The sequence below is a fragment of the Pistacia vera genome, unplaced genomic scaffold (genome assembly GCF_008641045.1).
Source record: "Pistacia vera cultivar Batoury unplaced genomic scaffold, PisVer_v2 Contig234, whole genome shotgun sequence".
Classification (NCBI taxonomy): domain Eukaryota; kingdom Viridiplantae; phylum Streptophyta; class Magnoliopsida; order Sapindales; family Anacardiaceae; genus Pistacia; species Pistacia vera.
Genome location: NW_022196040.1, coordinates 776355 through 796047, shown reverse-complemented (window position 1 = coordinate 796047; position 19693 = coordinate 776355). Strand labels below are relative to the sequence as shown.

Below are 19693 nucleotides of genomic sequence, written 5' to 3'. Positions count from 1 at the left end.
GCTTGTGTTGTCTCTTTAAGTGGATCCGGATTGACTGGCACTGGTATCAAGGTTGAAGCATTCTCAACTGAGGGATCCAAAATTTCAGTAGGATTAGTATGAGCTGACGTTGAGATGTTCTGGTTGCTCACTGACATCGGCGGATTGCTTCCTGATGGAAATCCTGGCTTCTCCTGCATGACGAACAAACGAATTAATCTTCTTTAAACTTATTATACATATTTATAGGAGTGAATTATAATCTTAATATCGTGGTACGTACATGTGAGAAATCCACTATTGGTGGATTCTGCTGACAAGGATGCGACTGAGACTGGAGTATCTCAAGTGCGGGAACTTCATCATCAAAGTCGAAGTCGAACATCAAAGAAGATCCTAGGTCACCCTGATCCATCTGATCTCAATCAATTTAAAACACATTGTGAACAAGTTAAGAAATGGTTTATATCGCACAACTACAAGCGTATCTAAATGCCATACTACTCATCCCCTCTAAGAAAACTTGGAAAAAAAAAATTGCTATAATAGATAAATTTCTCATATATATATATATATATATATATATATATAATATATATATATATAATAAAAATATATATATATATATATAAAAGTAAAATTCCGTAGGGCGTTCTTTTTTTTTCTTGTTCAACATTTTAATTTTATTGGGACCGTGTCAGGTATGGCTTGTACATTTGGCGATTTATGGAAGAGGGAATCGTAACAATGTTTGACTTTTTGATGGGAAGGATTAAATTTATGTCCAGCGTGTCTTCCTTACAGAAAACCCTAGTCATAAAGAAGAAACAAGACGACATAAAGTGCATTTCCTAATAATGGGCAATACCTCGACAGGAGGAACTCGCCCTTCTCGAAAACTCCACTGAGCTACTGATTTCTCCGGAGACTCAAACTTTGATACAAAGTAACAAGATTGAATTATAAATCCAACCATAAACTGTTATTGCATGTCCGTTGAAACGTTAATGTATATAATTATTTTTAATTACTTTGAGTTTGAGCTATCATTCGTTTTTTTCAGAAAGGATCGCCTCATAGAAAGGGGGTATAACAAGAAAATTAATATTAACGAAGAAGAAAGTATACACCAACAATGCAAAAACGCAAGAGAAATTCATAAATTGAAGATAGTCGATCGCTAAGTAATTTTTGTGTAATTCACTGTAAATCTCTACCAAAATGCTTACAAGCAAGCAGGAATCAGACCGCACAAATATTATAAAATACAAAAACAAACAGTACAAAAGTCAGAAGCGAAACACTAGTAGTCATTAATAAATAAATAAATAAATAAACATTATAATATATATTATTAAGGAATTTCATAACTGGATCAAAGAAAGAAATTATGAAAAAGGAAAACTAATTCATTCACTTTAATTCTTCGTAATAGTTTCTTTCCTAGAGATTTGATTTGATTATGTGTGAAATGTAAATAAAAAAGGTTAGAAAAATCACAGTAAAAGAAGTAGTAGAGACTTTGAGAATGCTTGGAATTGAGATGTGAGAGTGAGAGTCAGAGAAGGATAAAATGGAAAAGAACTTAAGATGGTAATAACTGATATTATCTATGGAGGAAATGAAAGATTAAAGAGTACTAACTCTAGTTGAACCATGGAAGCTTATTATAGAAAAAATTGTAATATGTGTCACATTGTTAAAGGGGACATAATTATCGATATATTCAGGAAATTTTTGGAATTTATGTCATTTTAGTTCTTCTATATATATATATATATATATAATATATATGGGTTTTTGAGAAATATATAAAGATGTACACTATGTTGTGAAATAATAAACTTTATCGCGCCAAATGTTTTTGTATATAATCCTATATCGTTCACACACACACACACAGTTATCTTAATAATCAGTTTTTGTTAATACCGTTATTGAACTTTTAGGATATTCAAAATTGAGTGAGTTATATAGTAGATCTATTTTGTTTTCTAGCGACATTTATTCTAAAAAGATAGTAATCAAATTATTTTAAAGTTTACGGTCCCGTGTCAATCGACATTTGTTTTTTACATACATTGTCTAAATCTTATAGATATTAAAGATTTAAGAAAATTAAAATTTGTGGCAATGTGAACATAGTAATAAGCATTTATATAACACATAATCTCTAAGATTGAAATGGGTTCAATAATTATAAAGTTTAAATGAATTGGTAAGTTTCTAATTGTGTAAATAAATTAAAATGTGAATGCCTAATTTCTTAAACAGCCATGAATCCTTGAAGAAGATAAAATTGAAATAGGAAAATAATTAGATAAGGTGTAAATAGTAAATAATTTAAAATAATAGGATTTCCTGTAATTCGATGATTAGGAGGGAGGAAAGTGAAAGAGTAGAAAGTGACAGTGGAGAGGATTTAATAAGATTGGGTTGACAGATTAGAATTCTTAAAACTAATAATAAAAACTTAAAGTCCCTGGGCTGGCTTTGACACGTAATGGCTCTTCTGGTGGCTGGTTTTCATAAAACACAGTTCATGCAATCAAACTTATCCTTCTATTCCATATAAAGACATTCAAAATTTCAGATTCCCACTACACGTTACTTTGAATTTTTAAAGTTTGTCAATGGTATTTCTAAAACCACAGGCTTTTTTCTACAGTGGTTTTTTTTTTTTTTTTCTGTTTTTCAAAATTAGTGGATAAGAACAAATATACACACATCAATATAATAATATTATTATTATTATTTTCCTTTTTTCACATTATGAACTCTCTAATTACCTATTTTCATATTAAGAAATTCAAGCCCAATGTCATTAATTAGCTAGGGTGGACTTTGGGTAATTGCAGAAGAAACTTTGTTGTCAATAACCCCCATTTGGTGATCTGTTAGTAAAAAGGTAAAAAGAGGTTTTATAAATTTCTGAATTCGAGTCCTTCCAAATAGGACTGTAAACGAGCCGAGTCGAGCCGATAAAAGCTCGTTTAGAACTCGGCTCAATAAGGCTCAATTCGACTCGACTCGAACTCGATTCGTTAACCGAGTCGAGCTCGAACACAGTGAAGCTCAGCTCGTGGGTCAGCTCGACTAAGCATTGTACACTTCACAGGGTGTTTTGATAATTTTTTAAACTATTAGGTATTAAACCGATATTTTCTAGTGAAAAAAGTTTTAAAAAATGACAGTTTCCCCCCAAAAGTGCAAATTTGAAATAACACAATAACGAGCTCGCGAGCCGGCTGGAGCTCAAGCTCGATAAGGCTCGCGAATTCCGCTCACGAGCCGGCTTGAGCTCGAGCTCGAGTCTCAATTTTGAGGCTCGCCAGGCTCGAGCTCAAGCTCGACACTGTTGTAAACGAGCCGAGCTCGATAAGCCAAAAGCTCGGCTTGTTTACACCAGTACGTTCCAAACATTAGGGGTGATCGCTTTGGCAGACTCCAGTTAAAAAAAAAAAAAAAAAAAAAAACCTTGCTGTTGTTGACAAAATTGTATTAATTCCTATGACATTAAGCTGTTACATATTTACGATTACATTATATATAGGAGTCATACTACATTTATAAAGAAATTTTACAAAGATCTCCATACAAAGTGATGTGGCAAAAAATGAATGGAAGAGTGAATTTAATAAGTTTAACTTTTGTTTCACTCTTTCATTCATTTTTTGCCACCTCACTTTGTATGAAAATCTTTTGTAAGATTTTTTTATAAATATAGTATTATTATATATATATAGTGAAATTACATAAGAAATAACACAATTATTCTCAATACAGTACAATACAATGAATGTTTTTATCTAAAGTTTAAATGGGTTGGCGACTTGGCGTATCATTGCCCATTAACTTATGGGATTCTGTTATCATAGTTAGCACCTTCATTGTCAGATTGTACACCGTGGCTATTGATTGGGATATCAACCTGCTCACGTGTCATAGTCTCTGTTGTCTCTGTACCCATCATCCCATGCTGCTGCACACACCATATCATGGGCCCAACCAAAGCCCATTGAATTAGCAACATTCTCATTTCGTCTCACCTCATCTTTATCATTTATTTATTTATTTTTTCTATTTACAATATACACACAGTTTACAAATAAAGGTTAACATCATCATAATTATCAACCTGAATTTGAGGGTATAAGGTAGGTGAAATGGGAGAGGAATGGAACCCTGTTGAAACATAAGCCTGAGGCCACGTGGGATAATTTTCGCCACCTGGATTGGTGATTTGGCATTCTCCTATGCCATGTGGACCCGTGTTCGAGCTGGTTAATTGCAACAATGGATCATACATCGTGGTTGATAGATCCCTGAAAGTATAACTGATTGCTTCAATGACAAGTTTTAACTCAAAATTTGAAAGAAGATAGAAATTTTTACTATAAATTTATTAGTTTAAAAAAATACGTGCACTGGTAAAAAAAAAAAAAAAAAAAAAATACATGGGCATCTTACATTATTCAATTTGGATCTTTTGCATTATCAGTTTATTTGATTTTAAAGCATTTACTCAAAGGGGTTTTTATTTGTGCATTTTGCTCTTTATTTGCTTCTTATTATTTACCTTTCATGTTTAAGGAGTTTGGATATGTATAACTTTGTAATTTTAATTTCTTTGCTTTTCACTTAGATTGTTATATCANACCTTTTTTTGCCAGAAAAGTGACTAAGACGACCAGAAGGGGAGAACATGATAAGAGCGATATCAATATCACAAAGGATGGAAAGTTCATAAGCCTTCTTAATGAGGCCATTCCTACGCTTCGAAAACGTAACCTGCCGATTTGTGTTGTTTTCTATTCTCTTAATCTCCAATTTAACACGACCCATGTTGATGATCAACTAGCTGGCACCTATGTGATCTGTCTATGCACCCAAAGAAAAAAAAAATATATTTATATATATACTGGTGATAGAAACTTTTTAAATTGGAATCAAAGAGCTTTGCTCTTTCTTATTTTCAGAAGAAGAAAATCTATGGCGTTGCTATATATATGTATAACCAATTCATGGCCCTGAAAAGAAGGGTTGTTAAGCATTAGAGATAGAGAGAAATATGGTTATAAATGGAGGACTGTGGAGAGATTGAAAGGTTTTAAAAGAAAAGGGTCTGTTGGCTGTGAGAACTCGGCATTCGATTCAATGGTTCATAATCATAGCTAAGCCTATTGGTGAACCTTTTTACCTTTGGTTCCATTATTTGTGTGCACCTTTGCCTTTCGAATCTCCAAAATGAAACATAACAAAATAAATATTAGTTTTTATAATAAAAATCTCCGCCTAACCAAACAACCGAAAATATCGTAAATTTCTAGCTCTTAGAGTTAGACTCTTCATATATTTATATTTTATGAGCATATTATATATTCATATTTTATACAGACAAGTAATCACGTCCTTTCGCTATTTATGCACATGTAGGTCAAAACCTTCGTCTTCATTCTACGGAAACTAAGATATTTTTAATTATATTAACATTATGTGAAATATTGAATCAGATTAATCGGTTGGTCGAAAGCAATAGACATGAAATATTCTTTTAATTAACTTGGTGGGTATATATGCTTATTATTTTAACTGAGACATTTTTATATTTCATCGCAAGTTCCAAGTCCTTTGTCTTTATTCATTCTCGTCTGTGTTTCCAATAGACAAACCCACATAGCAAGGTAATGTTTGATATCTTTGTTGAGATGGTAGCTACTCAAATCTCACAAACCAAGCACGGATGGCTTATATATGCTTCAAGCAGATAAATATAACAAACAGTAAACAGATATATGGGTTGAACTAACTCTAAGTGACAAAGCGGTTAGATAGGGACTCTTTGATTTATTACTCAATAAGTTATGAGTTCAAGTCTCTCCTTCACTGTTAATAAGGATAGTCATTTGAATTTTTACCGGGTCGGTAGTTTCAGGGTACTGATGGATTAGTTGAGATGTCCGTAAGCTGGTCCAAACACGCCGGTCATTAAAAAAAAAAAAAAAAACTGATATGTTTTCTAGCTACACGCCACCAAATCCAATTCATGGTTTTCCTAGTCTTTTTTGTCATACATACTGGCACATATAGTCACAGAACTACATACGTTATAATTTTTGTTTACATCCAGTTATGGATTTCGTCTTTATATATATATATATATAAGTTGCTTATATATATAGTTTCTCACATTATATATAAGTTGCTTAACAACTAAGAGAGTCATATTATTATATAATGTTTATAATCATATAATATGATCACCTCTCTTTAAGAATCATTCTTACTTTAATCCAATGGTTGTAATTTGAAGATTTTATTTACATCATTTACCTAGCTAATGAATTTTCATATCATTTATGTATGCGCCAAAAATTATATTGAGCCTTGTCAGATCCAATAACGAAATAAATGATCTACGGCCCAATGCCTCCGTCCAATTCTAGTTGAGCTCACACTTAAATCCATTTTGTGAATTAACCATCCAAGGGGATGACCCACTTTGTTAGAAAGTTCATTCTATAGATTGGCCCATTCTACAAGTTGGTCCACACCACAAGTCAACCCTCTCGCTACTTTATGAGTTGAATCACTCTATGATCAAGGCCATCCTTCGAACTGGGCTAATTTATGCTTTGGGCTATTCCATGAGTTAGGCATTTCTACAAGTTAAACTAAATTAAGCTCCAACCCATTAGCTCATATCCTTTCCAAAATATGACTCAAAGTCTCATTCACTTCCTAGTCCATCCAAGATTCCTAATCTTACATGAACTAATATTTTTACTTCTACATGAATAAATATTACAAATTTCCTATTTACTGGAACTCCTAAAGCAGTAGAACTCAGAGTTTCACTAGGATTCGAGCCTCCTAGGCTCATTATATAAACAAGGGTCGACTCTCATAGTTCATTCATATCCCACCTATAACTCTAACTCTGAAAATTCTTGCTCTTAAGAACCGCCTCTTTTTCCCATCTAAAAGTTTAGTTTTGACTAACTTTACTTCCCTTAGTCACCATACAACAGTCTTCCGACCACTTTACAATAGTCTTGCCCCAGCCAAACATTCCCGGTAAATTCTTTCCTGCTCTCGGTCTTACTTATATTTTCCCTTCAACCATACTAACTTGAGCGTTGGAGTGTCTACGGCACAATAGTCTTTCCCTAGCCAAACACTTCCGATAAATTCTTTCCCGCTCTCAATCTTACTTATATTTTCCCTTCAATCATACTTACTTAAGTGTCAAAGTGTCTATGGCAAACATCATGCACATTGGTGTCTCCGAAGCCTTTAAGTTGGCTTTCTTTGTTCTTGTAGGTTTACGAGATTGTCAATGGCCTCATATCACAAGATCAATCCTGTTCAGATCAATTATAGATTTATCGTCTATAATTTATATGTCAAAAAAAAATTTAAATAAATATATAGATTGTATTAAATCTTGTTGTAAAGGTGACTCTAAAGTGATAAGCAAAAGTGTGCGAGGATATAGGTGTGATCTTGGCCCAATCCGAAAAGTAGGATGGATTTGAACCGACATGTAAAGTCCAAATATTGATGATCCATGAGTACCCGGACTTTGTACAACCCAATTCCATAAAACACAACTCATTTGTGTTGGAACCCAACTGAGAATTCATTTTCGTTAAATCCATACCCACTCTTTCTAAGCTCACGTGCTTAAGCTGTGACTGGTCAAAAGGATGTGACATAAATTTAAAAAGCAAAAATAAATAACGAATAACCTTTTATTGTGTCATTTATGTGCAGTATTACTGAATTAAAGAGTAATGTTAGACTTATATTATTTTTTTATATTATTTTATAAACATTGTAATGTGATATATCACATAAATTTTATTATAATATTAAAAATTTAAAATAATTAAAAATTTATGTGATTGTAACATACACCACCCATAATTAAATAAAAATGGTGTAAAAAGTGATGAAATGCTAACATTACTCCTGAACTAAAAGTCTAAAACACGCCATTAATTTGGGCGGGACCAGATGCCGACTGCAACAGTCTGCTGTCCCGTTCCAAGCGCATTAGCTTGACCGTTGCCCGCCACCGTCCAGCTAGTCTAGTACAAGCCTCGGTAAATTATTAATAATTAACTAATTAGTTATATTTTATTTATATAGTTTACTATTAAATAGAATAATTATAAAAATGAATTCCAATACGTTTTTTTTACTTTTCATCAATATTTGTTATAAGATAACAAGTATTTAAAAATTAAATTTTAATTAGCTTTTTTTAATAATATTATTTTAATGATGAAATTTGAATTTTATTTTTTTTTTACCAAGGTGTCTGGGTCAGCGCACACCTCAACTAATTCTCGGGACTTTGAAGTTAACAATCAGATAAACATTTAGTAATCATCCCTATTAATAATCGAGGTGAATCAAACTTAATACCCCTTAGGTAATACTCCAAGAATCTCTATTCAATCACTCGGCTACTCAAAGGTAGCTTTTTGATAGGATCCGATGCATTAGTGTTGATATGGTCGCACCCTTGTAAAAAAAAAAAAAAAAAATTGAGTAATTATTTTGTATAGTTTAATTTAGTATTGTACTCCACCAAACACAATATAGAACAATATATTATTCTTCTTATATAATCTAATCCAATTAAATGTTATTCAATACAATTTCAAAAATTATTCCATTAAAATACATATGCAAAATGTATGATTTAATATCTACATTAGAATGGTTTAAGGGTAAGGCTCTCTCTTCTTCTGGTATACTATCAATCTCTGGATATGAAATCTACAAGTAGTGTATATTGACCGAACAAACAGTGTAACAAGACGGCAGGAGCCTTATTTTCCTCTCAAAATTGTAAAAGAGATTATCTAAAGGGTTGACTACTTGACTTGTAAAAGTATATCCCTGTTAAGATCAACACAACGTTCTTGTCGATAACTTAACATCCAAGCTCGTGTTTAGAATTAGAGGGAGTCAAAACGTTTTAAAGAAATAACATATTGTTTCAGCCAATAGTGAAGGGTCTCAAAACGTTGGAGTAAAAGACTTGCTTGTGCAATTCGTCAAATGGTCGGTTTCCAGATTCATTTCTTAATGTTAATGGTGAGGAGTTCCAGTGTTTGGAGATTAATATACTTGCCTTTGACTGAGTTAGAATTACCAACTCCATTTCTTTTCAAACAAGGAATCATTTCATGTTATCCAAATTAGGTATAGAATAGAATATTCACGCTACAAAGGTTACTTTACAGTTTACATGCTACATGTTTACTTTAATTGGTTCCAAGATTCAATCACGGAGTTTGTAAGTGCATCTATTTGGTTCCATTTCTCTTGAACTGTATTTAATATTTATAACTGATTAAAATGGAAATTATAAATATATTTATATTCATGACCATGTATTTATATATTATATTCTCTTAAAGTATATTTGTAACTGATTAAAATGTATTTATATATTAAATTCATTCATCGGGTATGTTACCATTTTGATCAAATAGTATTTCCCAGACTTCCGATTTTCCTATATTTTAAGGGCTGTCTTATCATCAACTTTTGCTTTATAGCATACAGATCGAAAAAAACCATTAATTTATGTCGATTTCCATGATCCCGACCACAAATATATCTGCAAATCTATAATATAGATTATATTTTATTAAAAGCTGCAATAGAAACTTAATACAGATTATGAGTGCCGATGATCAATTGAATGAAAAATAGAGCTACCTATATAGCGCAAGGTTTCATGCAAATACAAACATATAGTATTTATAGAAATTAATATTATATTTAGATATGTGGTTAGCTGTTGCAGAAAAACCCAAATTATTTTATCAAATTGGCCCTTCATACACCTCCACATCCACTACAAAAATTCATTTAAAAATAAATAAAAATCATCATAATTTGGCCATTGTATTTGTATCAACTATTTGCTCACAATTACTAGATTTTTTTTATTTATTTTTGGGTGTAAATACATGTGTATATCTATTACATATTCACATGATTGAACAAGCATTAGGGTTGTCATCACTGAACATGGAGGTGTAATTTTCGTCCATAGTGGTCTCGGTGATGGTGGCTGTGGGTGGAACGGCCCTCACGTGATTAGCAGGCGCCTTCTTGTCATAAGACTGAGAAACGTATGGATTTGCCACAAGACTATAGGGTACGTAAGGCCACATCTCCACCTTCTTCTTCGTTGACTTAGCCGCTGCCAATACTTTCTTTGCATCAACGCGTCCGATTACAGTCGCCTTCTGTTGTTTCAAGTCCACATCCACGGATTTTGCTCCTGCAAATTCAGAAAATAATTGTTAATTTCAAACGAATTAATGAATGAATGATATGGAAATATAAATAATGAAGATGAAGGCAAAATATATATTAACCTTTTACTGAAGAGAGAACACCCTTGACCTTCCGCGCACAGCCTTCACAATCCATCCTTATTTTAAGTGCTACTGTCTGTGTTTGCTTCTTCTTCCTCTTCCTTTTTACACTGCTTAGTAAATCAGAAAGATATTCCAAAGTGCCTTCAACTCCCATTTTTTTTTTTTTGTTATTTCAAAGCACTATTGGATGGTAATTTATGAGTAGCGGAGAGAAGAACTTGAAGATAATATTGACAGAAACAAAATCCAAAGAAGCTCCTCCAGTAAGATTGAATAAAAAGACTACCGCTTCCAACGTCTTTTTGCTACAAATGGTTATTAAAGAAATACAAGAGAGAAGCGTAAAGACTAAAGAGTAGAGAGAAATTAACGTTGATGAGTGAAGTAAGATCAGAAGATGGATACTGAATGGTCTTGGTGTAGAAGGCTTGTATTATAGATTATTTATAGTGTTAAATCAGACACAGGTCTTCAATTATTAATTAATTAAAAAAATAGGGAAAAATCTAATGAGATTCTATGGAAATTAAAAATAAAAAAGAAATATGAAAAGTGTGGGGTTCTCCTAGAAACTTCCTTGACACCTTTGTGGATTCTCTTGTTAATCTCTTAAGAGAACAAACACAAAAATAAAACACTTTAAAAGCTTGAATCTGCTTTATTGTTAATCTGATTGAATTATAATAAGCAAAGTTGGTGCATGCATGAACACCTTCTAAACCATGCATTAAACCACCCAAATATAGGTACAAGCAAACAAGCACAAAGACTTTACAGTAGTGCTCGCGGAAAGAGACCTTGTCAAAAGTTGAATACTGAAAATTTGTTTCAGATATATTAATTAATAGACTGTGTTTTCGGATCATGATAGCATCAGTAGACGCCACGTATCAGAAGATCTAGGTGAAACGTGGAAATGGTAGATCCCAACGGATGAGATGGACTCCACGTAGCAAAGAAAAAAGTATATATATATATATATATATATATTTTTTTTGTATATATTATCCACTTGGTGAATTACGAGTTGCTTAGTTGATTGGGTTTATGAATGATTGGGCGGTGCGACTGTAGAAAAAGAAAAGTTAACAAAGAATAAACTAAAGCTACAAGTGGGTTTGTGACAAGTGACAACGCGTTGAAAATTTTCAGAGTTCCAAATCGTCTCCATCTTTATAAAAAATTTAACCAATGAAAATGAGGTATTCCTTTGCCTCATCCTCTACTGTAACCAAAGAGATATGTCCAGGTGCTTCAATTGCCAGAAATGGGTGAACATTATTGTACTGTGCTAACTGCCTAATCAATTAAATGAAGTTTGTAATGATCTTCATGGTCGATCATGACCATTGGAGAAGAATTTCTGGAATTAATTATTCTCTTGTTTTGAGGTTACCAGACAGAGTGTGTTCCACGGGACAGATATATAACACCATCAATGGACCAGTACAACATATTGGCAATTTACAAATGGCATAATCTGAAACCATACAGTGATAAAAGGGTTTGAACTCATTATCTCCATCGTTTTCACCATTGCCACCAAGTAAGGAATATCAGAATTTTTCATCTCAAACTATTCATATATACAAACAAATATACTTTACACATAAAATTTCTAAAAGTATATTCAGGTGCAAATGTGATCCATATCTACAAAGCTTAACTGCTAAGAACACTGCTTTATGATTGCGATAGGAAGACAAGTCCCTGTTCAATAAGCAAATCAAAACCCTTCCATAAATCACAGACTTGCACATAATTAATCATCATTAATTGAGGCTTTTTAGGTGGTTGAGATTGAGATTGAAATGACCTAACAAATTTCATGACCTTAACACTTGTCCCTATCTTTTTTTTATAATTTCCATGGGCGTCATTGAATGAGAAAGAGATATATCTTCCCACTTATTTGTAAAAGAAAGCTTTTAGTTTTGCGATAAGATGGATGAGGACCCCATGAATGAAGCCACGAAACAAAAATGCACCACTCATATATTGCAAACAATTCAATAATTGTCCATAGCAAGAAAACTGAGTTTGGCCTTCTACCAGCCCCCGTCTACTTTTGCTCTCTCAAAGTGAAAACACCAAGATAAATTAAAGATACCAATCCCAATCTCAATCTCAATCACATCCACATAGCCTAATTCTTACCTATAATGCAACTAAACCATTGTTTGTTTACTGTTACTTTTTTATGTGCCTTTTAATCCTATAATTATTTATGTTCAAAAGGTCAAACTTTTTTTATTTACGCATAAAATTTAAACGACTAAAAAATTAAAGATTAAGCACTAGCGTAAGATGATTTCTTTCTATTTTCATATTATAGTAGTAGTTGGTAAACAACCAAAGAAGGTAAGCTCGTACTACAAGCTTTTTGAGCAATGTTACTACAAGCTTTTTGAGTAATGTTACATTTATAAACAAATCTTATAAAATTTATGTATAAATTGATATGGCATAAAATAAATAGAAAAGTTAATATGGTAATTTTGGATGTATTTGTTTTATTATTCCTTATCCTGTCCCCAATCCTATTCCCAAAATACATGTTTGTTTAATTATTTGGGAAATACTATTCTTTTTTTTAATTACATTTAGATGCCTTAAATTTATTAATTTAATTAAACACCCCTGGAAAAAAAATTTAAAAATTAACAAAAACACTCCCACCCACCCATAGTTACCAAATTTCGACAACCATCATCGGCGATTGCCGGAATCTATCACAACAGCGTAGAAACGATCGAAATTGGTCAGTAATTCGCCAATCTGGCATTTTCTGGTGAGATCCACAGCGACAGCCAGATCTGGCCGTCGTTGACCAACAATGACGACCATATCTTTAGTTATCGCTGATAGCCAAATCTGGCCTTTTGCGGTCGTCGACAGCCAGATCTGGCCGTATATCTAACCTTTTCCGGCTAGATCCCTGGTGGATCTTGCCGAAAAAAACCATATCGACGCACGACCAGCCAGATCCGACCGGTCTGCCTTGTAATGCCATTTTCCGACCAGATTTCAGCGGTGATGGCTAGAATATGGCATTGTGGGTGGGTGGAGGTGTTTTTGTCATTTTACAAAATTTTTATATATTGCGGTGTTTAGTTAAATTAGCAAACCTACCGGGTTTTTTTTTGTTAATTTTTAAATTTTAGCTCGTAATACTCACTCTATTCAACTACCTAATATTATTCCCAAAATCATATCCAAAATAACAAAACAAACGCATCCTTTAACTTTTTATATTCACTCTTCCATTCAGTTTGTACTACATCAGTTTGTACAAAAATCTTTGTATGGTACATCTAGTATTATTGAAACTTTTTCCTCCTTAATATCTACAACCAAATTCAAGCCCATATCTTTATCAAATTGAATTCCTCTTAACTAAAACTAAATTCCACTATAGTATTAATTGTAATCTTAATTGTCTAAGCTGTTGGACATTAAAATTCAAATTCTAAGTTACAGTATTAATTGTAATCTTAATTGTCTCAAACTCTCAGCTCTTGGACATTCAAATTCAAATTCTGAGTTATACTCCACCAGGGTTATAATTAGGGATATCGATTTCAATAAAGCTACATATAAAAAGATCGGGATTCCAATTTTGTATCTTAAATGATGTGACAATTTACGTGTCAATAATACAAGATTGATTAAGATACAAAGTTCGTATAAAATGATAGAAAACAAATACCAGATTTAAATAGTTCAATTTAGAGCAACAAATCACCATTAAATATTCCTAAATTGAACAATTTAAAACTTGTCTTTTTTCTATCATTTCATGCAAACATTGTTCCTAAATATATAATTAATATCCCTTATAATTATTGTCGATTGGGCCTTATAGCCAAAACATTTTAATAATGCCATAATTCATATAAATAATTGAGCAAGGCACTGCCAACGTGTGCACCCGTACTTTGAATGTTCTCATTTAAATTAACACAAGATCTTGACATACGTTTTATAATAGCTATGTGACAAATATTGTCCCCATTTTTCTAAAAACAAGCCAAACCAGTCCCCATCACGGAAATTAAGCAATTATGCAATAGTTTCTTCTAGGACTAGGTGATGTAATGGACCTAATGGTTTCATGATCCTACATAGCCCACCAGTTTATCGCTATGATTTAAACAAAACATAGCTTAATTTACCTATGTGACCTCGCAGAGACTACAGCTGTAGAAGATAACTCTTTCTACCGACCTCAATCAATACAATAACCTAATAATAAAAAGTGAACACTCGGTAAGCTGAGAGAGTTAGGCCAAGAATGGACAAGATTTACAAGATAGAGAATTAATCAGATGGAACAAACAAACACATTAACAGTATCAATGAACTCATCAGACGGAGCAGAGAATGAAGTTGCAGGATGGACGGTGCAGAGGACTTTGACGAAGCCCTTTTGGCAGTGGCAGGTGAAGCTGCGCTGGCATTATTGGTGCTCTGTTGCTCAGTGGTTGGCAATGGGTTCGGAGATCCAACATCAGGTGGCGGCCCAAGATGTACGTGTGAGCTGTCACTCACATCTTCACCTGTTGAAACAAAAATGGTATTAAATTAAGACCTAAATAGAAAATGGTTTTAAACCACAAACACAGAAAGGGAAGGAAAATCAGAGACAGAAATTTTTAACATAGTACTGCACAGCCAAGTTAACTCTCTTCCAGAAGGATTTCTTTTCTACAGCATTTTAAAAAATAAGGTGCATTTTTCTTTCCTCGTATATTTTCAAAGAACAAATGGCAAGGACAACTAGATTGGTATAAAAGATTAAAAGTACACCTGATTTTACCAAGAACTTTGTTTAACCTCATGGTACTAAGCGTTAACAGTAAACAACAGGTACACTTCATTTATTAAAGCAAGGATGCCACCTGATTTTAACATTAACTTTACACGGCCACCTCAGTAACAGAGAAACCCGATAAAATCCACAACAATGATAAGAGTGATGCATAATTTGGAAGGAAAAAAGGGAAAAGTTCACCAAGTTCCTACAAAGATCATAACAAATTTGATCTGTTCTTCGATATATCAATTCTCCACGTGAACTCTTGACCATTTAAAAAAAATAAAAAAAGACAGCTAATAACTAAAAGAATGCATTACATAATCTTGCTAAAATCTTACTTTCAGACCCTTAGATTTTTATTTTTCACTTTCAGATGTCAAAGCTTGCAAAGCTAGTTTTTAAAAAATAATGTCTACCAACTCTTAGGACAATATTCATTTAAGAAACAAAGAAACCCTCAAACACTTACAATTGGAATGTGACCAACCCAACTTCAAATTTTCCCTATCAAAGACCATGAGATGGCCCATCAAGAAGTTTTCTGCAAGACATGGATTAAATCTAGTGTCTTAAAACATGAAGAAAGACAGGGAGAAGGAGATAGAAAAGTAAAATTGAAGACTGCAATAATGTACTCACGTCCAATAATACCAAAGTCTCCATCTGCAGGCATTACAGTTAAACAGAATACTGTAAATCCCTGCACAACATCCGGACAATTTATTATCCAACATGAACAGTTTTTCCATCAACTAAAAAGAGGAACAATCAAGAGAGAACGTGCAACAGAAGAACCTGGAAGATATCTAATTATCTATATCCTAATATCCATATATATAAATAAGAAAAATGGGTGATATCGACCAAATAGACTTAAAATTGTATATAACAACCTTAAAGATTGTATAAGTAAACTTCACACCAATGAAAAATACATGTTGCGAACTAGAAAATGAAATCCAGAACACTAAAAGTTTATAATAATTAAATCTACCTCTGTTTTAGACCATATTTCTTTGAAATTAATAGACCCATAAGTTTAGACTCAAATGTAGTAAAGTTAAGCCAGCAAGATAAGCTACCTGATTTTCAGGAAAGGAATATATATGATTATGGACTAAAAAGCTTTGGTTTGTAGTAAATATGAGCCTCATGTTGGGAATGCTATGCAGCTCCTCTGAACTGTTTCAAATAAAATAGCTGACATTGAGTTCTGAAGATATAAGAAAAAAAAGCTTTCCTAAACTCTCTGTATTTAGAATCCAACCTGGCATTGTAGCAGTTCTTCCAGGAATTTCCTTGAAGGTCAATTCTTTTAGCAGTCACAAGTTTGTCAAACTGTTATAAAGACATAATCATCTTTGGGCCATATAACATTGTAACACATTTATAAAGTAAAATCAGGACAATTGAAGCACCTTCGAAACAACTTTATCATATAAGTCAGCTGGAAGAAATGTGAACGATGAACCACTATCAACCAATGCTTGGAATCCAGATTGCTGAAGACAAGAACTTCCGACACAGTAAGACTCCACCTCAACAAAATAGGTGTCACTGAAACAATTAACAGACAAACTACAAGATTAGTCAACAAATCTATTAAAGCACCCAAAGAACTACGAAAAGCTAATAGAACTGCTGTAGTTTTTTACTTCTAGCTCCCTTGACAGGGTAAGGGAAATATATCCAGTAAAATATACATAGATGGCATACTATTTTTCTCCTATGGGCAAGAATGAAGTAGACTGTTGAGAGGCAGGCCCTTGATCTCCGAAGAAAATTCTCCCTGAATCATTCTCATCAAAACAAATCGAGAAGGAATTCAGAATTAATCCTGCTTTTGCAAGCAAAGTTGGTACTGAAATGTCTCCAAGTCCCAATCCCATTAGTCCATCTGGAGCTGCTCCATCCAAATAACTGCCAGTTTGCTTCCTACCACAGCTGATGAAATGAAACATGTACCAGAAAGAATCATAAATTTAAGCACATATATATCTGGTTGATAAACATTGAAGGAAAAAACCACATAAACACACCCTATAATAACTGATGCTTGCACCAAACTTTGGGTTGCATGTTTGCTAACTGAAGCTAAGTGTAATACGTCTTCAACCAGATATCCAGAACTTGAGGTATCTTCTGAAGCATATTCAGCAACGTAAGGGCAGGGATCCTTCAAGCTATTGCAGTTTGTGCGAGACTTGCATAACTGATTACTGCAAGATAGGTTTTTGCTGCTGCTCGATGTTGCCGGATCATACTCACTCAGGTCTCTTTCCTGCACAATGGATGCTCCAAATACAAGGGAGCACCTGCCAATCAATCATTGGAATTAAAATGCTAAATCTGTTACCAATTCCTAGCCAAAGCATTCCACAAGTCGTTTAATGCTTCCACATTCAGAGTCCTTTCAACATGCTCCAGCGATACCAAATTTTAATATAAAAGGGAAAACTAAAACATAAAAATTAAGATTGGCATTTACCTTCAGATTTTCTCACTGTTTAAACAATGAAGGCCAGTAGTAGCAATTACCATTACAATATCAATTCATAAGCAAACCATAAAATTTTTATGGCTAGAACCCTCTGTATCGCTTATATCAAGTAGAATTTGATATTAACCAAGCACATGAAAATGAAACCGTTACAAACTTCAAAACAAAAAGAAAAAATGGCCTACCAAAGAAGTATAGTAACTGGCAGACAAAGGAGCGCATTGTTTACATTGACATGGGACCCATAATATATTACTTCCAGCATCCAATGCAACCAGAAACGAAACGTTTGGTGTCCCTATATCAATCCACGTGTAGTGTAACCTGAATTACCAAATCATGATTCATACACACAAAAAACATATTCTTAATAGGGCAATCCATCAATTAAATGTTTTTGTTTATTAATAGTTGACAACAACAACAAAAAAAAAAAAAACCTTTCGTTTTCTCCGGAACCAAACAAATAGAAATAGCAACGAGTTTCACTCACCAATAAAACTGATTTCCGAAGTAAAGTGTCTGGCTTCCATGAGAGGGAAACAGTAATTGATACTGCGATTTGTTACTACTTTGTAAATCCACTCTCATTCTCTGCCGTTTCAAGTCGTTACCAAAGAGCACCTCCATATACTCCACACTTTTCTTGTTCGGCCACGAAGCAGCAGCCGACGCGTCACCGCCTCTCGAAATCCATCTCGCTTTCGCTTCGTCGGAAAATCGGTGTATCAGCTTCGAAGAAAACGTGACAGCAGCCGATCCATCGAACAACAAGTAACTAAACAACGAGACCAGCAAAATAAACAGACGATTCGCCATTATAGGTACGGAGAGTGACAGAGAAAGAGATAGTAATGTATAATGTGAGAGCTTTATTGAACTTTGAGTACTAAAGTGCGCGGTGGGGGGGTGCGTAGTGAGCACTAGCTGAGGCCAATAATACGGTTGGAGTTTTTTTACTTTAGAAAGTGCGTCACGTGAAAACCTAGTAACATAGAACACACTAGTAGCAGGCTGCGAGTGCGAGAGTTGCTATTGCTAAATGGCAAGTAATAATCGTCTGGGCCAATGAGGTTTCAAATTTTAAATTTAAGAGAAATGATAATGATGGTGGTTAACAGTTAATCAAGAATTAATGACCAATGTTTGACACGTGGCGGGACTCTTTTTTGAATGGCGGAATCCAGGTGGAGTTTTTTTTTTTTTTTTGGAGGGAAAGGGATTTAATTAGTGGGAATGAAATAGAGCCAAACAGACGGTGGTTTCGTCAGAGCATTCAAGTCGGGAATGAAAGGGACAGGTTACCGTCAATCACTTATCAAAATTCAAAAAAATAGTTAATATTAATTGATAATTAAAAAAAAAAAAAACATAAATTTGTGTGATAATATTATTGAGTAAACAAATTTAAAGAAAAGTTACCCTATCATGTTTAAAATTAAAGCTTATACGGGCTGGGCTTCAGGATTCTTTACCGTTTTGGGCCTGGTAAAAGGAAAAAGAGTTTGAAGGATCCCTCTTACAATAAACAATCGATTCGTGCATGACTGGAACTCTTACAATAATTTCAACCGATTCATGGAACCATCTGGTGATTCAATAAATGGACATTTAAAACCATCGTAATAAATATATGTCAATAATCTATGCATAATGTCTTCTATCTTAGTCATATTCCTTTCTGGTTTTTGAGATTATATTGTTGATATGGGTACAGCAAATCAGTGTATATATATGTGTGTGTGACTAAATATAACTTTATCCCATCACTGATAAGGTGATTCGGATATCATCAATGATTCAAATCATGGCTACCCGGTGAAGATTGGAAGAGTTCAATCAGGTAAATATATGTCGCCAGACTCTACAATAAACTTGTAATATTGTTGAAACACCATGACTAGTCCACGATGTATCAAATTTGTGATAGTCCTGATATTTCTGATCAGCACTGGGTTCATTTTTATGTAAACTCGTGTACAA

At 33.5% G+C, this 19693-nt stretch overlaps 3 protein-coding genes across 4 annotated transcripts; all 3 read right to left on the bottom strand.

Annotated features, from left to right (window-relative positions):
• Positions 1–3835: 3835 nt before the first annotated feature.
• LOC116131504 (agamous-like MADS-box protein AGL104) lies at positions 3836–4824 on the bottom strand. Its single transcript, XM_031417150.1, has 3 exons — positions 4640–4824; positions 4118–4304; positions 3836–3961 (listed from the first exon to the last, which is right to left on the bottom strand). Exons 1-3 carry the CDS (start codon positions 4822–4824, stop codon positions 3836–3838), a joined length of 498 nt encoding a protein of 165 aa, XP_031273010.1.
• A 5048-nt stretch (positions 4825–9872) lies between these two features.
• LOC116131546 (heavy metal-associated isoprenylated plant protein 24) lies at positions 9873–10830 on the bottom strand. The gene is made up of 2 exons (XM_031417197.1): positions 10389–10830; positions 9873–10291 (listed from the first exon to the last, which is right to left on the bottom strand). The coding sequence occupies exons 1-2, from the start codon at positions 10543–10545 to the stop codon at positions 9996–9998; spliced, it is 453 nt and encodes a 150-aa protein (XP_031273057.1). The 5' UTR covers positions 10546–10830; the 3' UTR covers positions 9873–9995.
• A 3503-nt stretch (positions 10831–14333) lies between these two features.
• Positions 14334–18693, bottom strand: LOC116131541 (aspartic proteinase-like protein 1). Of its 2 annotated transcripts, XM_031417188.1 has the most exons (10): positions 18204–18690; positions 17896–18034; positions 17250–17491; positions 16927–17154; positions 16629–16767; positions 16478–16548; positions 16293–16392; positions 15850–15910; positions 15680–15751; positions 14334–14950 (listed from the first exon to the last, which is right to left on the bottom strand). In XM_031417188.1, the coding sequence occupies exons 1-10, from the start codon at positions 18527–18529 to the stop codon at positions 14712–14714; spliced, it is 1617 nt and encodes a 538-aa protein (XP_031273048.1). In that variant the 5' UTR covers positions 18530–18690; the 3' UTR covers positions 14334–14711. The 2 variants fall into 2 exon arrangements, with proteins under 2 accessions (XP_031273048.1, XP_031273049.1); XM_031417189.1 differs by lacking the exon at positions 15680–15751 and having other exon boundaries at positions 18204–18693.
• Positions 18694–19693: the final 1000 nt, after the last annotated feature.